The sequence below is a fragment of the Canis lupus genome, chromosome 6, assembly GCF_011100685.1.
Source record: "Canis lupus familiaris isolate Mischka breed German Shepherd chromosome 6, alternate assembly UU_Cfam_GSD_1.0, whole genome shotgun sequence".
Lineage (NCBI taxonomy): Eukaryota > Metazoa > Chordata > Mammalia > Carnivora > Canidae > Canis > Canis lupus.
This window is the reverse complement of record NC_049227.1, coordinates 39,081,925-39,109,178: the sequence shown is the minus strand read 5'-3', so window position 1 is coordinate 39,109,178 and position 27,254 is coordinate 39,081,925. Positions and strand designations below refer to the sequence as shown.

Here is a 27,254-nt window from a genome sequence, read left to right as displayed (position 1 = left end):
ATATAGAGTCTTTTTTTTTTATTGAGTTGTTACTATCCGAGGGTGATATATTTTTTAATTAATGAAGTTATATAACAACAAATTTAAAAATTTGTTTAGTTTCTGGTTATTATCTGTCTCAGAATTTTCTTGCCTGATTTCATACTTTTGTGCTTATATGGACTTCTGAATCAGGTTCTTTTTAAAATCCTGTTGAAATCTTTATCATAGGGATGCCTAAGTGGCTCAGCAGTTGAGTGTCTGCCTTCAGCTCAGGGCATGATCCTGGGATCTTGAGACTGAGTCCTGCATCAGGCCCCTGCAGGGAGTCCGCTTCTCCCTCTACCTATGTCTCTGCTTCTCTCTCTGTGTCTCTTGTGAACAAATAAATAAAATCTTTTTTAAAAAAGAAATCTTTATGGTAAAATTTGCAGATTTATTTAGGAGAATTAATAATCTTCATATTGACTCTTCCTATGCAAAAATATGTCTCTCCAGGGACACCTGAATGGCTCAGTCAGTTGAGCATCCAACTCTTGATTTTGGCTCAGGTCATGATCTCAGGGTTGTGAGATCAAGCCCTGCCCTGGGCTGGGCAGACAGCCTGCTTAAGATTCTCCCTCGGCCCCTCCACCCCTCCACCCTTACCCTGCTCACTCTCTGTCTTTAAATTTTTTAAGATTTATTCATTTATTTATTTGAGAGTGAAAGAGCAAGTGAGTGGGGGGAGGGGCAGAGGGAGTGAGAGAGAATCTTTTTTTAAAAATTTATTTATTCATGAGAGACACACACACACACACAGACAGAGACACGGGCAGAGGGAGAAGCAGGCTCCCTGTAGGGAGACCGATGTGGGACTCGATCCCAGGACCCCGGGACCACAACCTGAGCTGAAGGCAGACGCTCAACCGCTGACAACGCCCCCCCCCCCCAGGTGTCCCCAATCCAAACTTTCTACTATAAAACAGTATCTGTGTTTCTGAGAAATTCAGAGTTCAGGGAACACATTACAGAAACCATTCTTTCTGCGGAAAAGGCTGTCACAGACTAGAGGTGGTGATGCATTCTCTACCAATGATCCTTTTCAGGCCAGAATCTGTGGCATTTAAAAAACGATGTGTAAGTGCATCAGCACAGAAAGCGTGCATAGGATGACATCTGGCTTTCCTGTATTGGATTGTGGTGACTTTTATTTTCCCAGATAATCAGGAAAGGAGGTACTGCCTCTCCTCCCTGTTGTCAACGGCAGGGCCATTAAGCTAGAGCATCACACATGCCATTAACATGCCTCACAGTGGGTGACAAAGATGATAATGACCTCTAAGAAGATGGCCCAGCTGCATAACTGTGCGCACCTAGGCCCCTGAACTAGTTTAAACAGTCGTGGTGTGTGTGATAAAAAAAAAAAAAAAAAATCACACAGGGCACCTGGGTGGCTCAGTTAGTTAAGCATCTGACTCTTGATTTCGGCTCAGGTCTTGATCTCGGGACCGTGAGATGGAGCCCAGATTCAGGCTCCATGCTCAGTGTGGAGTCAGCTTGACAGTCTCTGTCTCTCTGCCCCATCCCCTCGCTCCCTCTCTCTCTCTCTCCCAAATAAGTAAATAAATTATTTTTTTAAAATCGCACATATTGGGATCCCTGGGTGGCGCAGCGGTTTGGCACCTGCCTTTGGCCCAGGGCGCGATCCTGGAGACCCGGGATCGAATCCCACGTCGGGCTCCCAGTGCATGGAGCCTGCTTATCCCTCTGCCTGTGTCTCTGCCTCTCTCTCTCTCTCTCTCTGTGACTATCATAAATAAATTAAAAAAAAATTTTTTTTTAAATCGCACATATTCCTAATGGATTTTTAATTTTTGTGGGCTTTAAATTTTCTGATTTAATCATGAAGGGGGGCTTAGGGTTATGAATTTTCCTGCTGATGCAGTTTTGTTAAAACAGTTTTTTAAAAATCAGGGATCCCTGGATGGCTCAGCGGTTTGGTGCCTGCCTTTGACCCAGGGCATGATCCTGGAGTCCCGGGATTGAGTCCCACGTCGGGCTACCTGCATGGAGCCTGCTTCTCCCTCTGCCTGTGTCTCTGCCTCTCTCTCTGTCTTTCATGAATAAATAAATAACAAAATCTTAAAACAGTTTTTAAAAAATAGATTTTATGGGGATCTGGCTGGCTCAGTCAATAGAGCATGTGACCCTTGATCTCCGGGTTGTGGGTTTGAGCCCCGTGTTGTGTGTAGAGATGACTTAAAAATATTTTTTAAAAGATTTTATTCATTTATTTATGACACACAGAAAGAGAGAGAGGGAAGGAGGCAGAGACACAGGCAGAGGGAGAAGCAGGCTCCATGCAGGGAGCCCGATGTGGGACTTGATCCCAGGACTTCAGGATCACGCCCTGGTAAAGGCAGCATTAAACCACTGAGCCCCCCGGGCTGCGCGGGGTCTGCCTTTCTCTTGGTGACTTGTAGATAGCTCTGCTCACTGGGTCTTCCGTGGAACACAAATCTTTCATTTTGATGTGGTTTGGTTTACCCAAGTGTTCTTTATGTTTAGTGGCTCGGAGTCGTGTTTAAGAAATCGCTGCCTCCCTCAAAGTCACCGATACACTTTCCTATTCCCTTCACCCTTCCCATTTAGATCTTTCATCCGAAGTTGGTATTTTGTGTGCGGTGGGAGGCAGGAGTTGGATACCTGGTCTCCCGCGGCGACAGCCGGCCAGCTCTGAGCCATCCGTCAGAAGGCCCTGCTGCCCTGTCCTGCCCTGTCGGCTCTGTTGTAAATCAAGTGACTGTGTACCTGTGGTCTCTTCCTGGATGTGTCTCATCTGTCAGTTTGGCTGCCCTTACGTGGGCAGCTTCTGATTCTCGTTTTCTACCGCGTGCTATCCTGTTTTCCTTTGTGCAGGTTATTACCCTTTACTAGGTTTATTTGAAACTGCTGAATTCCAAGAAGATGAACTCTATTACTGTCTTTTTAAAAAAATTATTACGTTATCTCCACATCCAGCATGGGGCTCGAACTCAGACCCCGAGACCAAGAGTTGCATGCTCCACCGGTGGAGCAGCCAAGCGCCCCTATTATGGACTGACCTTTTGATGATGGCATGTGCCCGGACACAGTGCCTTCAGCACATAGTTGCTAGTTGTTGTACGTCACAAACATTGAATTAAACCTTAGGAGGAACAGTCTACCTGCATTATCAGAAATCCTACAAGATGCTCAGTATGAAAACCTCCATCTACTCTAGTTTCCTTTTTTTTTCTCTTTAAAGATTTTGTTTATTTATTCATGAGAGACACACAGAGAGAGGCAGAGACACAGGCAGAGGGAGAAGCAAGCTCCATGCGGGGAGCCCCATGTGGGACTCGATCCTGGGACCCTGGAGTCACAACCTGAGCCAAAGGCAGATGCTAGACAGCTGAGCCAGCCAGGCGTCCCAATCTACTCTATTGTCCTGTCTCATTCCATTGAGCTGTACGTGTGGTTGGAGAAAACCGTGTGTTCTGATGGTCTGAGTGTTTTTCTTTTATAATCTGTGATGGCCTGTAATGAGCCAAAGTACCTCCTCATCTACATGGCACGAGTTAAGGCTGGCAAATGCTAACACCAGCTTCTGAAGACCTAAATGTTGGGTGTTTGGGCAGATGGGTAATGTCCCTCCTATGTCTTTCTCCCTTGTGTTAAGTTTTATGCCCATGCCCATTGCCATGTGAGTCACAGTGCCTCGCACTAGAGCAGAGACAGCTGCCTTCCCTCTTGCCTTGATGTTGGAACGGTTAGCAAGTGTGGGGGGAAGATGCTTTAAATGCATTCATGTGGTTTGGGTTGGCCTCTTGCCATCCAACAACATGCTCCAGCTCGGAGGAGACTTTTAGAACAGCCCTGCATCCGTCCACTCCAGCTGCCCCAACAAAATACGCCACACCGGGCGGCTTACACAGCATAAGTTTATTTTTCCACAGTTCTGGAGGCTGAAAGTGCAAGATCCAGGTGCCCGCAAGGATGGTTTTTCCTGCCATTTCAGTCCCTCTCCTGGGCGTGCAGGTGGCTTAAAGGGGGTGCTTCCCAGGGCTCGTCCTCTCGCCGTGGTCTTTCCTCTGTGCCCGGCACCCCTGCTGCCTCTGGGCACCCGCATTTCCTCAAACTGTCAGGACACGGTCAGGTCACCGCCACGGCCTCGTTTGGCCTTCGTGGCCTCTGTAAAGTCCCTGCCTCTAAAAACAGCCACAGGCTGAGGACCTGGGGGTTAGGACTTCAACACAGCAGTTGGAGAGTGTGGAGAAGGGGACACACGTTGGCCCATAATCAACCTAGAAGACGAGTCCAGCCAATCCCAGGAGACAGCAGAGCCACGAGTAGGAAATAAATACCTGTGGTTGGGGTTGTCAGACAAGAAGCCTGCAGCAATGGCTAATATAAACGTGTCTTATAGTCACTCTTTTTTTTTTTTTTTAATGGAGGTGAAATTCACATCACATAATTAGACTCTTTAAAATGTATCTTCAGGGGAGCCTGGGGAGCCCATTTGGTTAAGTGTCTGACTCTTGGTTTCCGCTCAGATTGGGATTTCAGGGTCCTGGGATCAAGCCCCGCATCAGGCTCCACACTCAGCACAGAGTAGGCTTGTCCCTCTCTCCCTGCCCCGCCCCACCCTCCCTCCCTCTCCCTCTTGTTTTATTAATTTGAGTCTTTTCTCTTTTGTTTTTAATGAGGCTGGCTAATGGTTTATCTATCTTATTAATTCTTTCAGAGGACCAACTCCTGGTTTTGTTGATCTGTTCCACAGTTCTTCTGGTCTCGATTTCATTGAGTTCTGCTCGAATCTTTATTAACTGTCTTCTTCTGCTGGGTGTAGGTTTTATTTGCTGTTCTTTCTCCAGTTCCTTTAGGTGCAAGGTTAGCTTGTGTATTTGAGTTTTTTTCCAGTTTTTTGAGGGATGCTTGTATTGCGATGTATTTCCCTCTCAGGACTGCTTTTGCTGTATCCCAAAGATTTTGAATGGTTGTACCTTCATTCTGATTAGTTTCCATGAATCTTTAATTCTTCTCTAATTTCCAGGTTGACCCTTTCATCTTTTAGTAGGATGGTCTTTAACCTTCACGTGTTTGAATTTCTTCCAAATTTCTTCTTGTGATTTAGTTCTAGTTTCAAAGCATTATGGTCTGAAAATATGCAGGGGACAATCCCAATCTTTCGGTATTGGTTGAGACCTTATTTGTGACCCAGTGTGTGGTCTATTCTGGAGAAAGTTCCATGTGCCCTCCCTCTCTCTCAAGTAAGTTTTTTTTTTTTTTTTTAAGATTTTATTTATTTATTCATGAGAGACACACACAGAGAGAGAGGCAGAGACACTGGCAGAGGGAGAAGCAGGCTCCATGCAGGGAGCTCAACGTGGGACTTGATCCCGGGTCTCCAGGATCAGGCCCTGGGCTGAAGGTGGCACTAAACCACTGAGCCACCCGGGCTGCCCTCAAATAAGTTTTAAAAACTATTTTATGGGATCCCTGGGTGGCGTAGCGGTTTAGTGCCTGCCTTTGGCCCAGGGCGCAATCCTGGAGACCCTGGATCGAATCCCACGTCGGGCTCCTGGTGCATGGAGCCTGTTTCTCCCTCTGCCTGTGTCTCTGCCTCTCTCTCTCTCACTGTGTGCCTATCATAAATAAAAATTTAACAAAAACTATTTTATTATTATTATTTTTAAAGGTTTTGATTTTTATTTGAGAGAGAGAGTGAGAGAGCACAAGCGGGGGCAGAGGCAGACGGAGAGGGAGAAGCAGACTCCCCACTGTGTAGGGAGCCCAACACAGGACTCGATCCCAGGACCCCAGGATCATGACCTGAGCCGAAGGCAGACGCTCAGCCTACTGAGCCGCCCAGGTGCCCCTAAAATAAATAAATCTTTAAAAAATAACAAAGTGTACCTTCAGTGACGGTTAGTGTCAGAGAGTCTTTCACCTGAGGAAAATGCACCTGTTCTTCTTTCACCGACAGAAAACCATCTTTCTGGATGAAAATCTCGTAGTGCTGGTGGCTGAAAGCTAAAGCATGTGATACCCTGGGAAGCAGAGACTGAAGGAGAAGGAACCTGCTGCTCCGCCAGCGTGTCCTTCCTCAGGAGCACGTCCCTCCACTGGCTGGGTGCCCTGTAACGCATCGATTTAGGGGACCCGCATTTACTGAGTGGTGAGCACGGGCTGGCCCTGCTCTTGAGTTTGGGGACTTGGTGGTAAAACTACAAAATACACGCAAAAAAAAAAAAAAAAAAAAAAAAAAAAAGAAGCTTGTTTGGTGGTTTAAAAGGGTTAAAAGAAAAATGAACAGGGATGATTGGTGGCATTTCTGAAATTTTAGAGTGGCAAGGAAGGCCTCACTGAGAGGGTGGCGTCACGTGTGGATCATGCGCCAGGGAGGTGCGCGGGCTGTGGGCAGAAGCCTGGTCGGTCCCCTCTGGGTCACAAGCAGGCCTGCGGGGTGGGCGGGCACACGTGGGAGTGAGGGGAGCCAGGGAGAGCTTCCCCGTCCTCGTCCTCAGCTCCTGCTCTGAGGGGAGGGTTTGGGGCAGTGGAGCCACATGCACTGGCTGGTGCGGTGTGGGCTGGGCAGGTGCACGCTGGCAGTATAGAGGCGATCATCAGCGTGTCCGTGCACTTCACCCCCCACAGCCCAGGGAGGTCCCCGGCGGGGGAGGCAGCAGTGGAATGCTGGCGGGGCCGGTGGGGGGGTCAGCAACAAGGAGGGATCGATGCTCTGGAAGCTCCTAGGACGGGGAGCATTTTTGTGTGATGCCTGACGTTTGCCCCATTTGCTTCCCAGCCAGAGCTCACCCTCCTGGTCAGCTGGAAACATGACATTGGGCAGGAATTTAAAACTTCTTCTTTGGAAGAATTTCATCTTGAAGGTGGGTGAGGTGCTCGGAGGGTCTCTGGGCGTCTCCTGGGGAGGGACTGAATGCTGAAGTTACGTTGGGTTCTTTTTTTTTTTTTTTTACGTTGGGTTCTAATAACGGTTTAAAGAAAAGAATCAGGGGCGCCTGGGTGGCTCAGTGGTTGGGCGTCTGCCTTAGGCCCAGGGCATAATCCTGGAGACCTGGGATGGAGTCCTGCATTCGGCTCCCTGCATGGAGCCTGCTTCTCCCTCTGCCGGTGTCTCTGCCTCTCTCTCTCTCTCTGTGTCTGTGTCTCTCATGAATAAATAAATAATATCTAGAAAAAAATCAGCCTTACTCGGAATGGACCCCTTTCTGTAAATAAGGCCGGTTCCCCCCCAGAACTCTACAAACTGTCGCTGCCGAAGCTGGCACCCTGTTCCTGGTTTCTCGCCGCCATGGACAAGTCAGACGGAGAGGCTTCTCGTTCATTCTGTGTTGTTTTCTCTTTCGGAGGCTGTGCAGGGAGGCCGGGGGAAGGAAAGGGCTTTGCAAGTGGAAGCCTGGCCCGCAGGGACCTCACGCCTGTGTTGTGCTTTGGATCAGCACGCGCTTTCCGTTGTGTTGTAGAAGCGGAAGCCCCTGGTGACGATGCTGGAGGTCCTGGCCCCGCTGCTCTTCTCCATGATCATCATGTACCTTCGCCTCAACAGTGTGCCCAGGGAAAGGCCTCCCATGAGCTACCTCGCCCTCAACGTCAGCCTCCTGCCCGACTTCCTCCGCCTTGCCGCACAGAGCACATACCAGCTGGTCTACGTCCCTTCCCAGAGTGACACGCTGAAGGCTGTCACGGAAGCGGTGGCCAAGGCCTTTGAGGTCGAGTTTGAAGGTGGGGCACGAAGACGGGAAGGTGGGTGGCATTTCCAGAGAGTCGGGGCCTTCGTCGGAGGCCGCCGGCGGTGGCGATTCCCCACCAGGGTCTGGAGCCGCCGAGGCAGGTTTTCCGATGGCTGCAACCACAGCCCCGACAGCCCCCACCTCCTGCTTCTCGCCGCCGCCGGCCCGCCCTCACCCTCGGCCAGCAGCTCTCGAGGCCCGCGGGGTCTGGCTCCCCACGCCCACGGGCCCCCACTGTGCCGACCTTCCCTGCGATGGGGGGAGCGGGGTTCCCCCCGGGGTCCAGGTTCTCAGCCGGGCCTTGTCTCTCCCAGAGCCCCGCTGGCTGTGCTCACGGCCTTTGGTTCATGTTTTACCGCGTGGCCACGCCAGGCTTTTGGGGCGGTTCCCGCGGGGCTGCTGACCCCCGAGGGCAGGAGACCACTGCAGCCTTGCTCACCCCTGGCCTCCCACCTGATGGGCACGAGGCTGGCGGCTGAATTCACGCACTCAGCCAGACACGGTTTTTCAAAACGTGGAGTCCACAAAATGTGCGGTCATCTTCCAAAACTATTATAATTGTAGTGTGTGCTTTCATAAGAGTATTCCAGTAATACAGTAAGAGACAACATGAAAAGAAAGGGCTGTCCTCTCCCTGCTCTGAACGCCACTCCACGCAGACAACCCTTTTTTTTTTTTTAAGATTTTATTTATTTATTTACGAGAGACACAGAGAGAGGCAGAGACACAGGCAGAGGGAGAAGAAGGCTCCCTGCAGGGAGCCCGACGCAGGACTCGATCTTGGGCCTTCAGGACCAGGCCCTGGGCCGAAAGCAGGTGCTCAACCACTGAGCCACCCTGGTGTCCCCAGATAATTCTTTCAAAGGCCCTCAGTGGCAACATGAGTGGGGACCGTTGCTTTGTGGTTCGTGCTTGCCTGGCGTCCTAAGGCACCATCCTTGATGGTGAAGGACAAGCCCTGCAGGGTGGGAGGGTGACTTGGGGGCAGCCAGCCGAGGGTGACATCACAGGGTCGGTGAGCTGATAGGCTCGGACGAAGCAGAAGGAAGCCAGAAGAGTGGTCCCTGTGAGGCTGGAGTGTCACGGGAGCCTCGAAGGCCTCGTCCAAGTCCTGGGTTTCCTTTCAGGCTCCCAAGGCCGCCCGCCATGGGAGGAGTCTGAGGAAGACAAGTCATGTCATCTGATTTAGAAGCTCTGTGTCCGGAGGAGGGTAGGGACCAGAGACCACAGTATTCTTCGAGAACATTCAGGAGGAAGCCTTTGAGCGGGGCTGGCATGCAGGCCGCAGGCCGCAGGCCGCCAGAGCTGCATGGGTGAATTCGAGATGGGTCTGCAGCGGTACGTCATGGGTCAGAAGCCATCCTGCCTGCTCTGGGCCTTTCTCAGAGGGCAGCTCCTCCTGCTCCTGAAACACTGGGGCTTTGCGCCCGGGCTGGACTTCCACCCCACTGCCGGGGACCCCTCGGTGGCCTCCACCAAGAAGAAAATATTTCTCTTCTGTCTTCCCTGGAGATCCCACCTCAGGCAGTTTATCTTTTCCTGTGATAGACGTCCTGAAGTTATTTCTGTCTTATTACTTCCGACTCACGTCTCGATTCATGGCTCTTCCTGCCGTGCCCGTCGGCAGGCAGATCCTTGGCAATAGGAGGAAGGATCCCTGCAAACCATGACAGCCCTCTCCTTTCCCTCCTCATAAGGCACACGGCCTAGTTCTCCCCCGGAGAGGTGTAGCCTCCTCCCCGAGCTCAGGATGGGCCGCGCAACCAGTGTCTACCCCAGTCTGCGCTCGGCGGGCCCCTGGCTACCTCGACTCGTCCAGGGGTGACACCTAACTCAGTGAGAGCCACGCAAACACTGGGATGGTTCCCGTCTCTGGGAAAGAGATCAGCGCTGTTCCTTTCTGCTAGTACAGCCCAGCGGGTTATGTGCGCCAGCAGTCCTGCTGAAAAACAAATGCCGGGTAAATATTAAAAACGTGTTCTTGAAAGCAAATTGATAATAAGAAACTACCAGACACCCCCCCTCAAAAAAAAATCTAGTGTAAAAATATTTTATTTCTTGACCCAGGAGGCAATTATTTGGCTGTTAACTTTATAACTGCTCATCAGAGCGCACGTCTGTGTTTTGTACCGCGTCCTGTATGTGTGCAGTTTTTCTCAATTTAACCAAATGTGTGTGTGTGTTTAAAAAGAAGCCTAAGTATGGCTAAGGAAACAAATCAACTATATGTAGGAAAAAAGGAAGAATTGACTCCTAACCCTGTCACCCAGATGTAAGTGCTACTTGAAATCCTGGTCACGCAGCCTTCCTGCCCTCCAGACAACACGGGCTTTGGTGGCCGCCCCTCCTGGCTCCTCTCCTCTCCTGGATTATGATGCTGTGCTACCTGCTGTCATTGTTTGAAGAACCGGATTCTCTCTCTCTCTCTCTTTTTGTCCAGTCCTCTGAATATTTTTGGTGGGAAGGTGAATCCAGTCCCGTTACTCCATCGTGGCCAGAGGCATAAGACAGAGCCTTTTTTTTTCTTGTTAAATGTACAGAGTCTGTGTCCCGATGGACAGCCTGGCCTGCGGGAGGCGGGTGACTCGGCACCACGTAGCCTCCAACACCATAGGGGATTTTTTACCACGAGCGAGCTCTATCTGTTTTGAATCCAGTTCATTAAAAAATTCTCATCAGTGTTCTCAGAAACATTTGAGAAAACACCGCCACTCCAAAACTAAACCGGGCTCCCACGCCACGGAGACAGCAAAAGGAACAGAAAGAGGGACCTGGACGTGGCCTGCAGGGAAGGGACAGGGCGGGCACGTGGGACAGCCAGCAGGCGGTCCAGGAGCCGAGGTCCCGGCGGCGCATGACAGTGTCAAGCAAAAGGATGAAGAGCTGGGAAGTGTGAGCCGCGAGGTCGTGGCTGTGAGGGACCCCAACATCCCACTCGCACCACAGTGGTTCCTGGAAGGGGGCGACGGAGCCACAGACGGTAGGGGACAGAGGTGCTCAGACACGCGTCCTGCAGGGACAGCTGTGTGTGCGAGGTGAGCAGCACACAGGTCCCCGCGGGGCAGGCGGTGGAAGAGCACCACCGCGTGGACACGCTGGCTCCAGGACGGGGAGCAGGGTGGAGACCCGGGGGCGGCGAGGAAGCGGGACTGCGAGTGGCACCTGGCGCTTTCTGAGGAGGAGTTCCTTCGAGAGGATCGTGCATGCGGCCTGGCCGCAGGCGACAGCAGGTGCCCATGGCAATTATCTGTGTCTTCAGGGCAGCTCCGTCTGTGCACATTGGGTTGTCGTGACCATGAAGACAAACACCGGCCAGCTCCCCACCAACGTGGCCAAGCACCCAGTCCACCGCCGGCAGCCCAGCTGGGCCCTGGGACCCGAGGGGGGTGCTCTGGCCACCACCACCGACCTGTGCGCCGCTGCCCCGTGGGCTGCGTGTGTGCAGGAGGCTGGGGCAGTGAGTGAGGCTCGCACCTCCCCAGCCCGGGCGCCAGAAGCGTGCAGGAGCACGTGCCCAGGAGCACCTGCCCAGGGAGGACGGGGAGGGCGGCCGCGCAGGCCCTCGCCAACCCCCACCCACGCCGACGGGGTTTCTCTCCGCAGTTCTAGGCTACCCTTCAGTGCCTTTATTTGAAAATTACGTAATCCAGGATCCCAGGGCCTTCTACGTGTTGGCTGGAATCGTGCTGGATCACAGCTTCAACGACAGGCAGCAGCCCCTGCCGCTGGAGGTAAGGACAGCCTCCCTGTGCCAGCCTAAGGGCGCCCCAGCCTTGGGTGGGGGGGTCCATTAGGGAGTCTTGCCACCTGAGCGGCCCCTCTGTTGCCCTGCGTCCACCGTGTCACCTGCCTGCCAACTTCCTTCCGGAGGGGGCAGGCGGACGCTCCTGGGCTCAAATCCTCCTGCCTGGACGCGGGCGCCCCTCCCCGTTCTCTGGTTCCTAACCGGGGCAGCCTTGCTCTGGGGACCCTCCAGCCCAGGTAGGAGGGCCGTGCGCTCCAGCTGCTTCATTAGGGGCTGTGTAGCCGTGGGAGGGGCACTAGCATTTCGGGGCCTCAGTTTCCTTACCAGCAGAGCGGGATTCATAGCAGTTCCTGACTTGGGAGCTTTAAGAGTCTGTGCCCAGGAGAGAGCCAGGAACGGAGCTGCCACCACGGCGAGTCACGTGAACTCAAATGTGGCAGGTGGTGTGTTGTGCCGGACAGTCGCGTCCTGATTGTTAGAACTCGCGTGGGGTGTTGGAAGCCAGGGATAGAGGTGTCTCTAAACAGGCCGCAACACTTTCTGAGCACCAAGGGAAGGCCAGGCACACCCCAGGGATCACCCGACAGATCCTACGGTACCGCTGGGAGGGTGCTGTGCCAGCATCGCCGTTTTACTGATGAGGAAACCAAGACAAGAAGGTCAAGTCACTTGTCCAAACCGTGGCTGCTCGGCGGAGAAATAAGAAATTTCTGCCTTCCTGAAGGGGCCTCCGGGACGGTCGCGGCAGAGCACAGTGTGCTCTCCGGAGGGGACATCCGTCCCTCCCGTCCCCCTGAGTGTCAGGACCTTGTGACCGCGGTTGTCCTCCCTTTGTCCTCCGCAGATCAAGTACCGCCTGCGCTTCAGCTGCATTCAGAGGAACTCCTTAACCTCGAAGCTGACGTCCTATTACGATACCCTGGAAGGCTGGGGCACGTCCCTCCTCTACCCTCGTAACCCCAGCCAAGCGCCGCGGGCCTTTGGACAGATCGATGGGGGACTCCCTGGTGAGGAGGCACGTGTGTGTGGCCATGCGTGCGGCAGCCTGGTCCCCAACGTTCCAGAAGAGGTTGAACAAGTTACATTTTGAAATGTGTCACTGGGTAAAATGCTTTCATTCTAGGGCAAGTTAAAGCAGCAGTTAAGCGTTTGATTGCCTTGTAGTGATGCTGAACTGCTTGGAGGAAGGACGGAAGCATTTTACAGGAACAAGGATGATTCGTATGCTTCTGTATGTACTAGTGTTTGCTTATAAAAATATCTATTTGCCTTTAGCTTTCTGCAGGCTAGGGGAGCTACCGCGGGACAGCACGGACACCCACTCATCCTCTCCTGAGGGACACATGCTCTCCATGGCACTGTAGAGTTTTTGGTCTCCCTCTTTTGTTCAAGGTGGTTCAGGGAGATGCCCCTGCTCGTAGGAAACTAAGCTGACAACCCACACCTCACTGTAGGATGACCACACAACTGATGTGACGCTTTGGGCCTGCAAGCCTGGCAAGTGGGAATGCAAATTCAAGGCGCTTATGGTTTTTGTGGTTCTGGAAAGGATACCAGCCATTCTGCAAAGGAAACTCCCCTACATGCAGTCAAGACCATGTGACGGTTCCCAGGATTTTAAAGTTTTTTTTTAATTGATTAATTTATTTATGATAGTCAGAGACAGAGAGAGAGAGAAGCAGAGACATAGGCAGAGGGAGAAGCAGGCTCCATGCACCGGGAACCCGACATGGGATTTGATCCCAGGTCTCCAGGATCGCGCCCTGGGCCAAAGGCAGGTGCTAAACCGCTGCGCCACCCAGGGATCCCAGTTCCCAGGATTTTATTATGGACAGTTTGTTCCTCTTGTTTTCATCCTGGAGGATCAGGGGGTCTGTGTAGGTCTGGGCCACCAGGAGACCTTGGTCACCTCCACTTCATTGCTGCATGCCCCACCCTGGCTCTGCCCATAAGGAGGGCCAGTAACCCTCACTTGGAGATGGGGCCATTATCTCTTACAAGACCCCCAAACCAGAGGTCTGGGCCCTTCAACTTATGTTTCCCAAAAGCTGACCTTAGCCCACCGATGACACCGTATCAAAATAAGGGCTGCTTACGGTAAAGATTGTTTTTGAGGTGTGGCAGCAAAATCCAATGCCCATAATTCTGGGGTCACAGCAGTGACGGCTCAGAGACAGGTCACAGTTGGTGAAGGGGGCAGTGTCTCCCAAGTGCTTTGAATCTAACCATCTCATACGTTCCGGATGATTAGAAGTGCAGAGAGGGCACCATTTCCCTGAAGTGAGGCACGTAGCAGAGAGGAGGTGACCCCACCATGCAGGAGTATTGTATTGCATGTCCCCTGTTCTTCCATCTACTCAGGACATCTTTGCCCTGTTTCCTGATAAAAAGATGCCATCACAGGCACAGGGGGGTCCATTGTGACTCTGCTCCTTCTACATGGCAGCATGTGGACACAAGAGAGCCTGTCCTACTCCTGTCTGTGTGTTGTCATGAATCATTAGCCACACCCCTCTGACTCCTCGGGGGTTCTGCACCTTCAGTCTTCCTGTCTCTTATGCCTGATGTCCACTGTGTTCTCATGCAGGATACAACCAGGAAGGCTTCCTGGCCATACAGCATGCCCTGGACAAGGCCATCATGCAGCACCATGCCCACAATGCGACCACCCGGATGTTTGAGGACCTCACAGTGCTTGTGAAGAGATTCCCCCATGGAGCCCACATCCAAGACAAGTTCTTGTTGATCCTTCAGAACGAGTTCCCTCTTTTGCTCATGCTCAGCTTCATCTGCATTGAGCTCATCATCATCAATTCTATTGCCCTGGAGAAAGAAAGAAAGATGAAGGTAACCTCACCGGACGTGGGATGCAGGCCTAGGGACAGTGTGGAAGCACTCATGAAAAATAACCAGAGTGGGAATGAGGCCAAGGCAGGGAGGAGGTTGCCTAGGTGTCGCCTCCAAGGTGAGTTGAAAGGGGGATATTCTTTCATCATTTGACTTGCTTGCAATTCAGGTGACCCCATCTGTTGTTACGACAGGAGTCCTTGCTGTGCGGCTCGCCTGTGGCAGCTATTCAAGAAATGCTTACAGACTGACTCCCTGAGAAATGCACAGGAGGGGAATGACCCCCCAGGAGTCACTCCCTCTATTGTTGCTGCAGCTAGGAGCACTCTCCAGGGAGCCCCAGCCCAACACAAGGCCCATCCTGAGAGCTTCTCTACTTTCTGCGCTCTGATGCCCACCCTCTCTTTCCTCATCTTTTGCTCTTTGTAGACAATCTACCTTCTCACTCTTTAATTTTCTTTTCCTTTGATTGATTCTTATGACTATGTATAGAAATAGCCTGCTGGTGGTATCCAAGAGGGACCTGGCTTCACCTGACCCACCATGTCTGGTTTGCTCCATGTTCTCGAATGCACAGTACAGTCTGATGGAGGTGGCCTGTGAGGCTGCCTTGGATGTCTCCACCCAATGGCTCTTCTGCTTTCCCTAGGAGTACATGTGCATGATGGGAGTGAACAACTGGCAACACTGGGCTGCCTGGTTCATCATGTTCTTCATCTCGACCCTCATTGTCATCTCTTTCATGACCATCCTCTTCTGCATAGAGGTACATGTCTCCGGGCCCTTGGGATGTGCTCAGCCGTGCAGAGGTGTGGGTGGTGGTGCTGAGATTCGGCATATGGTGAGAGCACAGCTAGTGATGAGCACTTGGAAAGCCTCAGGTGGATGCGTGGTAGTACTTAATGAACTCCGGGGGGACCAGGCGCTGGACCTGCACTGTCCGGGAGAGCCCTGCCCTCCCTCCATTCCCAGGTCTGCGAGGACTGGACACGGGTGTGGTCAATTTCATTAAGAAAGTGGAATTCCAAAAGATGTATTTCATAAATTCTAAAACATTACAAATTTTATACTCCACAGATGGCTGAAAACAGTTATTATAAAAGATGAGGACGATCTCTTAGGCCCATGCTACCTTGTTAAATTTCCTTTCTATGCTGTCATTGAAATCTGGCATTCCAATCTGCTAACTTTCATTTAATGATTAAATTATAATCCACCATGTGAATATATGAAAATTTACCTTCTAAATTACCAAAATTGGGGCACTTGGGATAAGGAAGGCAAGAAAATCCAGACCACACGGCAAAATACATAAAACAAAGAGAATGCCCAGAAAGTATTAAAACGAGGAGACGACAGACTATAGTCATCTGTAATAGTGATAATGACAAATGGGATAAACTTTGTCATTAAAGCAAAAAAGATTCACCCTGGGTCAAAAATTGAATTTGGACTCATGGTTTCTTAAAAAAAGGTACATGGACACAGCATCATTTGTAAATGGTCATGGATACTGGCTCAAAGTCTGCCTTAAAAAAAAAATCTGTTGTTTAATTTAGGAAAATCTTGTGAGTTTTTAAAAAATTTCTGCATTGTATATGGGTATATTATGCTTTCTCTTTATTCTCTCCATGCAAAAACGACATGTGTCTATGACTGCTCCGTAGGTGCATGGTGTGGTGGTGTTCAGAAACAGTGACCCTAGCTTGATATTCGTTTTTCTACTGTGTTTTGCCACTGCCACGATTTTATTTGCATTCATGATCAGCACATTCTTCCAAAAAGGTGAGTCCTGATACAATTTTCTGTCAGGGAGGGTGTTTATGACTTCTGTTTGTGGAAGCACTGCTATTGAAGTCACCTACAGCATGAATGATCACTCCTCTAAAGCCAGGTTTTCACTTCTCCTCTGGCTACTTTAGCAATGGATTATTTCCATTCCCTGTTAAAGGCTTAGGGATCCATCTCCATGTATGTATGTTTTTATACTTCATTTGGCGTCTAAATGTCATTTCAAATGGCTACAAATGGGGTCAAGTCCCAACCTGGAAGGAAATGAGGGGTAAGGCATCAGTTCAGATAGTTTTCCAGGTCTTGACTGTGAATTTGGGCACAATGGTAGGGTGGCTAAGACACCATAGTAAGACTGAAGTTCCTGGGACCTTGGTCCTGTTGGGACGGGTGTTACTTCTAAAACTATTGGGAGAATCGATGAACTACTAGGAACAAAAATAACAGGAAATGGGGTCAAAGTCAAAGTGTGGGAGAATTAACTCCTGGTTCAAATAGAAGAGGTAGAGATAAAAACACTAGTGGAGGGTAGGTCCAACAGTTGGTGACAAAAGAAAAAAAGGGCTTGGGCAGCCCAGGTGGCTCAGTGGTTTAGTGCCGCCTTCAGCCCAGAGCCTGATCCTGAGGACCCGGGATCAAGTTCCACGTTGAGCTCCCTGCATGGAGCCTGCTTCTCCCTCTGCCTGTGTCTCTGCCTCTTTCTCTGTGTCTCTCATGAATAAATAAATAAAATCTTAAAAAAAAAATAGAAGAAAAGAAGAAGGGCTTTAGAGAACTTGGGGAAAAATCAAAATATGGTATAAATGAGGCCAGGCAGTTTATTGCTTACATTTATGAATATTTTACATCAATGTAATATATTGTAATGTAATTACATTACAATGTAATGTAATGTTCTAATGTTCTAATATGTGGGCCCTGGCAAATACCAACTCTGCCAAGATGGGAGTGGGTTCCTTGGGAGGTTGACTAGGCCTGAACACTGTCTCCTGACTCAAACTCTATACCGAGTTCCCCTACTATCCCTCAATTGTTCAGGGGCAAACATGGTGGGGGGGAGGGTCAAGTAAGAGAGTTATGTGGGGACCTTGGAACATGAGTATCAAAGGATGCTTAAAAGCTAAGGCTAACGTGGTGCTGAAGGTTGAAACCCAAAAAACTCAACTTGTGGTCAAGCATGAGAAATAAGCAGAGGGCTAGAAACAAAAAACAAAACCAATGAGGTCAGAAGCACAGTAAAGCAAGACCAGAGTGGAAAGCAAATAGCAGGTAAGAGTTTCAAGTGAAAGCAAAAATACACCACACAACTCAGAGTTTATGATCAATCAATTTTTGATGAGGCACCAAGACAATTCAACAGGCAAGGAATAGTCTTTTCAACAAAAGGTGATGGAATAGTGAGGTATCTACGTACACAGGAATGAAGTTGGACCTCTACATCACATCATACATAAAAATTCAAAGTGGATTATAAACTCAAATATAAGGGCTAAAACCACAAATATTTAAAAGAAAATGTGGCCAAAAATCTTTGTGATCCTGGGCTAGATGGTGATTTCTTAGACATGACACCAATAGCATAGGTCATAAAAAGGAAAATTGATAAATTGGACTAAATCAATATTAAAAACTTTTGTACTTCAAAGTATACCATTAAGAAAGTGAAAAGATAACCCACAGGCTGGGAGAAAACATCTGCAAGTAATATATATCATGAGAGACTTGTATCCAGAATAAATAAAACTGAAAGCTAAAAAATAAGAATGCAGATATTTCAAACTCATTCTGTAGGCCAAGATTACCTTAATACCAAAGCCGGAAAAGACATCAGACCAATAAAATTACAGACCAGTATTCTTTCTGAATAGAGATGTAAAAATCCTCAACAAAATATTAGCAAACTAAATTCAATGGCACATTTAAATGATCACAGACCATCTAAAGGGGGGATTTATACCAAGAACACAAGAATAATTTAACATACAAAAAGCAGTATGGGGATCCCTGGGTGGCTCAGCGGTTTGGCGCTTGCCTTTGGCCCAGAGCTTGATTCTGGAGTCCCGGGATGGAGTCCCACTCAGGCTCCCTTCATGGAGCCTGCTTCTCCTCTGCCTGTGTATCTGCCTCTCTCTCTCTCGCTCTCTCTCTCATAAATAAAATCTTTTAAAAAAAGAAAAGCAGTAAATGTAATATACCACATGGATAGAATGAAGGAAAAAATTAACACAATTTTATTCACCTTTATTTTTTACTGGTCTAGACTTTGAGAGGGTTTGATGTTCATTCTTCTGTAAATGTTTGGTATAATTCACCAGTGAAACCAGATGGTGCTGGGATTTTCTTGGTTGGAACAGAATCTGAGAGATACACCTAGCATACTAACATACACATCACTGGAGTCCCAGAATAAGAAAAAAAAAAGAAAGAAAAAATGAAGAAAAATATTCAAAGAAATAATGACTGAGGTACCTGAGTGGCTCAGTGGTTGAGTGTCTACCTTCGTCTCAGGTCAGGATCCCGGTGTCCTGGGATCCAGTCTTCCATCAGGCTTCCTGCAGGGAGTCTGTTTCTCCCTCTGCCTGTGTCTCTGCCTCTCTCTGTGTGCCTCATGAATAAATAAATAAAATCTAAAAAAAAAAAAAAATGTCCCAAATGTGATGAAAAACATGGATCTATAAACCAAAGAATCTCAGTGAACTCCAAGCAGGTTAAACTCAAAGAGATCCACACCAAGAGTCATTCAAATTGTCAAAACTCAAAGCCATAAAGATCATTTTGAAAGCAGAAGAGGCTCCTCACATATAAGTGATCCTCGGTAAGATTAATAGCTGATTTCTCTTCAGAAACTATGAGGTCCAGAAGGTAATAAGATGGCATTTTAAATCTTGAGGGGGGAAAAAACTCAACCAAGAATTCTATATCTGGCAAAACTATCCCTTAAGAATGAAGACGAGGGGCACCTAGATGGCTCAGTGGTTGAACATCTGCTTTTGGGTTGGGACGTGATCCCTGGGACCTGGGATCAAATTCCATATCGGGCTCCCTTCAGGGAGCCTGCTTCTCCCTCTCCCTGTGTCTCTGCTTCTCTCTCTCTCTCTCTCTCTCTCTCTCTGTCTCTCGTGAATAAATTAAAAATCTTAAAAAAAAAAGAACGGAGACAAAATTGAGACATTTTCAGATAAACAGAAGTGGGGAGCGTTTATTACCAGCAGCCTGGCTAAAGGGGATTATTTGGGCAAAAATGAAAAGCCACAAGATAGCAACTCAAGGCCATAAGAAGAAACACAGACCACTGGTCAAGGTAACTTAAGCCAGTGTTTTTGTATTTATGGTTTGTAAGTCTTCTTCTCTTTCCTATATGATTTATAAGGCAAAAGCATAAAAATATAAATCTGTGTTAGTGGGCACTTGACATGTAAAGTTAGAATCTGTCTCAATGACAATTTAAAGGGGGAGGGGTAGAGATATATGTGAGCAAAGCGTATGCTAATGAAGGTCAATGATATCATTTAAGAGGTGAATTTTTACACGGTTTTGACTTCTAAACATGCGTTTTACGTTCCTGTTGCCTCTAACAATCTACTGCATACTTCGTGGTTAAAAACAGTGCATATTCATTACCTTACAACCAAAGTCTAAAGTGCATTTCTCTGGGCTGTGTTCTTTCTGGAGACACAAGGGGAAAATGAGAACACTTCCCGATGCCTGCGTTCCCAGGCTCACGGCTCCTTCCTCTGTCTTCACCGCTCTCTCCCCTTCCTTCACCTCTCCTCACTCTGGCACGCCTACCCCCTTTTGAGGGTGCTTGTGGTGACATCGGGTTCACCCAGACAATCCAGAATAATCTCCTCATCTCAAGATTCTTAACCTCCTCTGCAAAGTCCATCTGCTATGTAAAGCCATGAGGGTTCAGGAGTCAGGACAGGACATCCCTGGGAAGCCTTCATTCTGCCCACCACACCACGTAAACAACTGGGAAAATAGCGGGGGGGGGGGGAGGAAATTATAGAAGCAATTTCTAAGAATTGAAAACCAACAGAAATAAATGTTTTCAAGTTAGGGGCTTGAAAGTAATTACTTCACAAAGTAAACAATTACCTCAACTGCCTTTAAAACAGCATTTCAATTATATATCTCTTGTGACAGATATTTTAAGGGTAAAGGAATGGCAGAGAAATCTTCAGCTGTGTTAGTATTCTCGGTATTTAGGAGTAGTGTTGGTATTATTTCTTTGAAAGTGATACAGTTACAGCCGAAGATAAAGCAAAACACATAGAAACCAAGAATTCAAGAGCAAGTCTATAAGAGACAAGATGCCAAAGATGTTAAGGAAAACCCTATAATAATAAATATCAGTTAGAATTATTGGTATGAGCTCATCTTCTACGAATGTATTTCTCACCATGATTCCAGAGAAGACCTAAAAGCAGTGGCAGCCCAGGAGCGCTAGACACCTTAGTGGCCCTTGTGGCCTCTGAGGGCCTCTGCGCAGAACCAGGGCTCCGTGGGGGGACACCTGATTTGAAGTCTGACCTAGGGAACATTCGGTACGAGCTCTGGACATTGTGGACCACAGCGAGCAGGCTTCCAGAGACCAAGGGGATGATGTCTAAAGGATGAACGAGCCAACCTGAAGATGCTTCCGCTCACCTAAGACAGGGCATCTTGAGCATCAAAAAGAATAATGCTTGCAATGGGTTGTAACATGTAAGATGTAAAAATCCCAGATGATGTAAAAATCTGTGACTTATAACGGTGGCCCAGGAAACTCCCCACTGGTGAGCCCTGAAGGTTGCTAGGGCCACTGTGACCCCCCTGTCCCACCACACGGCTGCAGGGGGAAGGTGCTCTCAGTCCAGATCACACCTCTTCCCTTGCTGCCCAGGACACTCAGCCCCTTGCAGGAGGAGGGTGTCACCGACTCACCAGAATCTTGGCCCCAATCACCTCACTCCTGACCCCACAGCTCCCTGTGTACCCCTTCCCTCTTGCACTTGCCTCCTCCAGTAATTCATTGTCTGCTGTCAGGACGCCTGATCCGTTGGCCCTAACCTTGTCACCATCCATCAGCGTGAGCCTCACCGGCTTCCTCAGGGGCTCCGAGCCCGTGGCCCATCCCCACTTTGACTCCTCCACACCGTCAGCCCTGCACTGAACTCGTGTTGTAAATCCTCCACCCCGGTCCCAACAAGCTCCCTGCCTACCCCATGCCAACACCTGAGCTGCAGAGCTTAGCTGGAGAAAAACTCTCCCCGGTGTGGACTGGCCCCGGGGAGGCCCCCTGGCTACCACCTTGCAATGCACCCACGTCCCCTGGTCAGACCGTCCCCCGCCTCTCTGAGGCTGCAGTGTCCAACCTCCCCGCTGCCCACCGACACCCGAAGCCTTTCTCCTTTCTCACTGAGGCCGACAGCTCTTGTTCTGGACTCACGGGGCTGCTTTTGAATCTCTGTGTGGACCCTGACCTTAGCAAATCCACTGTGCCTCCGTTTCCCCTTCTGTGAAATGTCAAGTTCCAAATGGGAACTGTGAAATGGGAAAATCACAGCATTTATACTTAGTTATGAGGATTAAATGGGATATTACGTGTAAAGAGCTGAGAACAGTCCTTGGTATATAGTAAGAGCTTAGTAAAAGTCAGCAATTCCTAAAACCCGTTACAGAAGAACCTGAAACTCAGAGAGAAGTTAGACAAGACCCAAGGTCAGGGGATCCCTGGGTGGCTCAGTGGTTTGGCACCTGCCTTTGGCCCGGGGCGCGATCCTGGGGTCCTGGGATCGAGTCTCGCATCGGGCTCCCTTCATGGAGCCTGCTTCTCCCTCTGCCTGTATCTCTGCCTCTCTCTCTCTCTGTGTCTATCATAAGTAAGTAAGTAAGTAAGTAAATAAATAAATAAATAAATCTTAAAAAAAAAAGACCCAAGGTCAGCCGTAGTGCAGAGCCAGGTTCGCGCAGGGCTGCCCGATGCGTAACGGGGCTCCTTCTCTGGTGGATGCAATCTTACGTCCCCGCTCTCTCGACTTCCTGAAGTCACACCTGAGCTCATCTCCCACTGGCCGCGGCTCCCAATCCGGAGCTACCATGCTGGCGCCTGCAGAGCCCAGAGTCCGTGACCTGTGGTTTACTAGCTCCATGAACCTGGGCCAATGTATTTCCTGTGGCCAAGCCTCAGTTTCCTCCTCTGTAAAAACAGGGAGGACATGAAGGGTCCCTGAGAGGCTGGTAGATGCTATGCTGGCCTCGGGTCGTGTGACGGGCCGCTGTCCGGGAAGGAGAGGGTTTGCGGCAGGCCCTGGCGGGAAGGGGCTTGTGTCCCCTCATGCAGGGCTGATGGGCTCCTGTCCTGTCTTCCCGCAGCTCATGTAGCAACCGCTGCCGGAGGCATCATCTTCTTCTTCACCTACCTTCCGTACCTGTACCTGACTTTCAGCTACCCCCAGAGGACCTACTTCCAAAAAGTGGCCTTTTGTCTCCTCTCCAACATCGCCATGGCGCTAGGAGTCCGGCTAATCTCCTCGTTCGAGATCAGAGGTGAGCCCTCCATGTCCCCAGGGCAGCGGCCTGGAAGCTCTGCCCCTGCTCCCAGGCCAGGCCCACGGCCTTCCCAAGTGGCCTGCGCCAGCCCCCTCCGCATCGTGAGCCCTTACAGCGTCTGGCGAGCGTGGTGGGTTGTAGGACGCGGTTCCCACCGGCAGCTCACGGCCTGGTTCGGGAGCCAAACTAAAGCGTATTAATGACTTAGGAAATTATAAGCCTACATAGTGACACATCTAAAAGACACAGATTCACCGCTCAGTTCAGCGAGCGCGTTTGGAACTTGACAGATCACGCAGGGCCACTTACCTCGGGGTCAGCGGGGGCACCGTCCCTCGGTGCTGGCCTACTGTCCTCGCAAGTCCCACCTTCGGAAGCGCACTTACGTGTCTTACGTTCTGGGGTTAGAAGAATTCCTCAGAACGCCGACGACAGTCACTGCGGAAGGTCGCAGCTAACCTACGAAGGCCGACGCCCGCTGAGCTCAGTGGACGCTCTGGGCGATGCTGTCCCACGTCTCGGAGACACTGAGGCGGCCTGGCGCGGACACTGCAGCGAGCATCTTCATGCGTCTTCACGACTCTGCGTTGGCTCCTATCACCAGAGTCCTGGTTCCGGACTAGGAAGGGTAGGTTCAGAGGGCAGGAATAGGACGCCAAGCCGGATCCAGTTGGCGGGTCCTCTTACCGCAACTGGGATGATTTCCAGTGACCTGGTCAGAGGCACCGTCTACCAGTTAGCGTCTTTGTGAAGTTAGGATGGTCTAAACAGGGTACGGCTGCTTAAAATATAATGAAGGGTGTGCAGTTGACTAGAAGGTTTTGCAGCCGAGTAGTTTTCCTTAACAAAGCATCGACGAGACCACACGTTACAAATAATCCTTTGAGGGGCGCCTGAGACGCTTAGTCGGTTAAGCACCTGCCTGCGGCTCAGGTCATGATCCCAGGGCCTGGGGACAGAGCCCTGCGTCGGGTCCAGTTCTCTGCTCAGTGGTGCGTCGGCTTCTCCTTCTCCCTCTGCCCCTCACTCCCCACCACTTGTGGTCTAATTCAAATAAATAAAAATCTTAAAAAAAAAAAAGTACAGAGGGAAGTAGATTTAAAATAGTATCTGATTCCTCATGTGTTAGGGAATGAATAGGGATGTTTATGGAGCCTGTGTGTTGAAAGCTGAGGCACCTGGGTTGCTTCGGCTGCTGACATCCTCTAGGGGAGAGGGGGAGCCAGGCTAGGCAGGGCTACATGCAGCCCTGACACCTTGGCCACTGGAGGAGCGCTGGGCCGAGTGGCCGGGCCTCCTCGCCGCTGCCACCCACGGTCACTGGGTGTGGACCACCCGCGAGGGACAGGACCAGGATGAAGCTGGAAGCCCTCAGCCCCGGCCCGGCCCAGCCTGGCCAGCAACGGAGGTGCCGGCTTTCTGGAAGGGGAGCAGGGAAGTCTCTCCTCGCATGTGTATCCGAGGCCCCATAGACCAGAGGGCCTTGGGGAAGGTGCCCTGGTGCCAACCGCATCATGGGAGAAAAAGCAAATGAGAAAACTGCCCGAAGAACCGGTTAGAGGCTGGTTCTCTGGAGGAGCTGCAGCCCAGGGTCACCCTGGAGCCTGTCCAGGGACCCTGGAGCAGGGATGTGATTTCAGGCGGAGCTGGGACAAGGGAGCCCCCCACTCAGGCACCCGGCAGATGCACTTTCATCCCCATCGTGGTGAATCGCCACAGACTGGTTCTCAAGGGTAAAACACAGCACAGTAAAAAGCACCTGAAAACATAAGGAAATAAGCCACCGTGGATGAGAACCAACAGAAACAGGAGAAAGTAAAATAGATTCACAAAGTCCTCCTGTTTTGGGATCAAAACACAGATTATGAAACAATAATGCTCGGGAGATGTGGTTTGCCTTTAAAAAAAAGGCATCTTTGAAAATATGTGCAGGAATAAGGGCGAAATACCTCTTCTGGGAAATGCAAACTGCAACCAACCAAATAAAAAACTGAGTGGATAGGTTAACAGTCGCTCTGAAACAGCTGAGGGACGGTTATGGGCTGGGAGTAGGTTAGAGGAAACCACGTAGGAGGCAACGAAGAGAATGGAAAAGATGTTAAAATGTGCAAGAGAGTTGAGAAAACATTCAGAGAAGAGCGAGGAGCAGAGGTCCAGCAGGAAAAGAGAGAAAGGGGCAGAAGACATGGTTCTGAAGAGATGGGGCCCACATCTGTTGCCAGACTGGATTTCAGGAGGCCCAGCAAATCCCAGACAAGAGTAATAAGAAGAAATCTAACCAGACGCACCAGCGTAAAAGTAAGCACCCCAGGCGGCAGGAGGAAAATCTCACAAGAAGCCTGAGGAATTGGGGCACCAGGGTGGCTCAGCGGTTGAGCATCTGCCTTTGGGTCAAGGTATGATCCTGGGGTCCCAGGATCGAGTCTCACGTCGGGCTCCCTGCATGGAGCCTGCTTCTCTCTCTGCCTGTATCTCTGCCTCTCTGTGTCTCTCATGAATAAATAAATAATATCTTTTAAATTTTTTTAATTAAAAAATTTTATTTTTAAATAAATGGTTTTTTTAAATTAAAAATTTTAAATTAAAATAAATAAATAAATAAATTTATTTTTTAATTAAAATTTTTTTTAAAAACTACTTTTCATCAGAGTGACCACAGGAGCCTGAACACAGGCTAGAGATTGACAAAGAGACTGAGAGAATAGGAAAGAAAGGCCCAAGTAGTGCTAGGGATCAGTGGGGGTCAGGAGGTGGCACGAGAGCCCCTGGAGAACCAGTGCACAGCATGCGGAAATCAATTTCAGCGTCGAAACCCTACAAAGCTTTTGGAGACGACACAAAAGAGGACACCCCGTCCTCGAGGCCAGAAAGATTCCTCATCAAGCAAGACACCAAAAATAACCGACCACAAAGACAGATACATCTGACCTTCAGATGCCACAGACAGAATGGAGGACAGAGGCCGACGGACACACTTCGAACCCACAGAACACTCTCGTGTCCGGAGTACGTACAGAATTCCTACATATCAGTTAAATGTGAGGATTTGCAGTAAAGCGCGGGGCAGGGGGCTCGAGTAGGCACTCCGTGGAAGAGCGAATCCCAGCGGGCCACAGGTGCACACAAGCCAGGACACAATGGCGGGGACCCGGTTACGCGCTCGGGCCAAACCCTGCCAAGCCGCCGGAAAGTGAGCGACAGACAGGCTGTCTCAAAGGAACAGAAGTTGACAGACTTGATGGGGAGGAGACATTGCAAGAAATGCTGAGATCTTCAGGCAAAAAGAATAGCAGACCGAAGCATGGATCTGCACGCAGCACTTAGGAGCACCAGGAATGGAAAATACTTTGTTTTTCATGGTTTTTGTACTGTTTTGTTTTTATTTGACTTTTTTTTTTTTTTTTTTTTTTTGCTCTGAGAGGACTGAGTGTCTACAGCAGAAGCAGGAGGAACCTATAGCATCTAGAGCTCGTGCAGAAGATGTGGGGTGACAGTGGGGGTGGGGAGGCTGGGGAGACGCTGTGTAAGGTCCTTATAGGACCCACGAGGAGCTGAAACGTCATCTGATGACACACTCTGGTTAAAGACGAATACCGTAAACCCTGCAACAACACTAGATGTATAAATAATAAATCAGCAGTGGAAATAAAATTGAATCATGCAAAGATTCTCTATGAATGCAAGAAAAAAAGAGGAAAAGAGGAGAGAAAGAACCAAAAGTTTGGAACAAATAGTAAAACGCTGGCAAGACGGTAGCTTTTCATCTGGAGCAGCAGTCGTCACGAAACGTGAATGTTGCGCTGACCAATGGCAGGGAGGCGGCCAGCTTGGCTAAGAGGCCAGACCCAGCCAGATGCTGCCTGCAAACACCCCGCCAGGGGTGTGGGTGTGGGGTGTGCACGCTGGGGGTTTCTGGGGCAACTGGTGGCAGGGAGGGGGGCAGGTCACCCGGACATTTCCTGTGGCTTGCCTGTTAAAGCTCCAGTTCACGCATCCACAGTAAATACCTAAGGTCACTTGGCAATCGCCCACCTGCCCAGGTGGGGAAGGAGCTCTGCCCTCTGCCACCCGGACCCTGCGGAACTACACTGGGTAGGGATGGACCTGGCTCTCGGGAGCTAAGTGTGCTCGGCGGCCACTGCGGCCTTGGAACCCGTCCCAGTCGGGCGAGGTCTGGTTGTTAGCTGCAGCGAAAGGCGACGCCCTGGGTCGGTACACAGAGAGACACAGGTCACGGGATCCCATGCCAGGAAGGGGCTCAGAGGTCGCCTCCCCTTCCCCCCCCCACAAGCGGCAGCAGCTGCCCCCCCACGAGAGGGTGTTGCAAGTGCAGGCTCCCGGGGGCCCCTTGACACACCTGATGGGTGTGTGACACTAACACACCAGCCCATCCGCTGGCTCACCTGAAGTCCACTCAAACCTCTCTCGTGGTCACTGGTTCCCACCTCCGCCAACCTGCCGGGTGGCAGCACACGCTCAGAACCTTGGATGCTTTAAATGACGAGCTTAGTCAACTTGCACTCAGATTAGACGCTTGGCATCACACAGGTTAGTCACTTCCCTACGCGTCCCGGAACTGGTCCCGGGCCCCTCCTCCG

The 27,254-nt window shown here is 50.1% G+C and overlaps 1 protein-coding gene across 1 annotated transcript in view; it reads left to right on the top strand.

Moving 5' to 3' along the window:
- Positions 1–27,254, top strand: part of LOC100683063 (ATP-binding cassette sub-family A member 17-like) — a gene marked incomplete at its 3' end in the record, with an annotated part of 77,908 nt that overhangs the window by 6,949 nt on the left and 43,705 nt on the right. The window contains exons 2-10 of the mRNA XM_038540710.1: positions 5,969–6,160; positions 6,791–6,875; positions 7,473–7,731; positions 11,343–11,470; positions 12,329–12,491; positions 14,072–14,331; positions 14,981–15,097; positions 15,999–16,116; positions 22,480–22,653. Of these exons, the coding sequence (XP_038396638.1) occupies positions 6,822–6,875; positions 7,473–7,731; positions 11,343–11,470; positions 12,329–12,491; positions 14,072–14,331; positions 14,981–15,097; positions 15,999–16,116; positions 22,480–22,653 (1,273 nt within the window). The remainder of the gene's footprint in view (positions 1–5,968; positions 6,161–6,790; positions 6,876–7,472; positions 7,732–11,342; positions 11,471–12,328; positions 12,492–14,071; positions 14,332–14,980; positions 15,098–15,998; positions 16,117–22,479; positions 22,654–27,254) is intronic.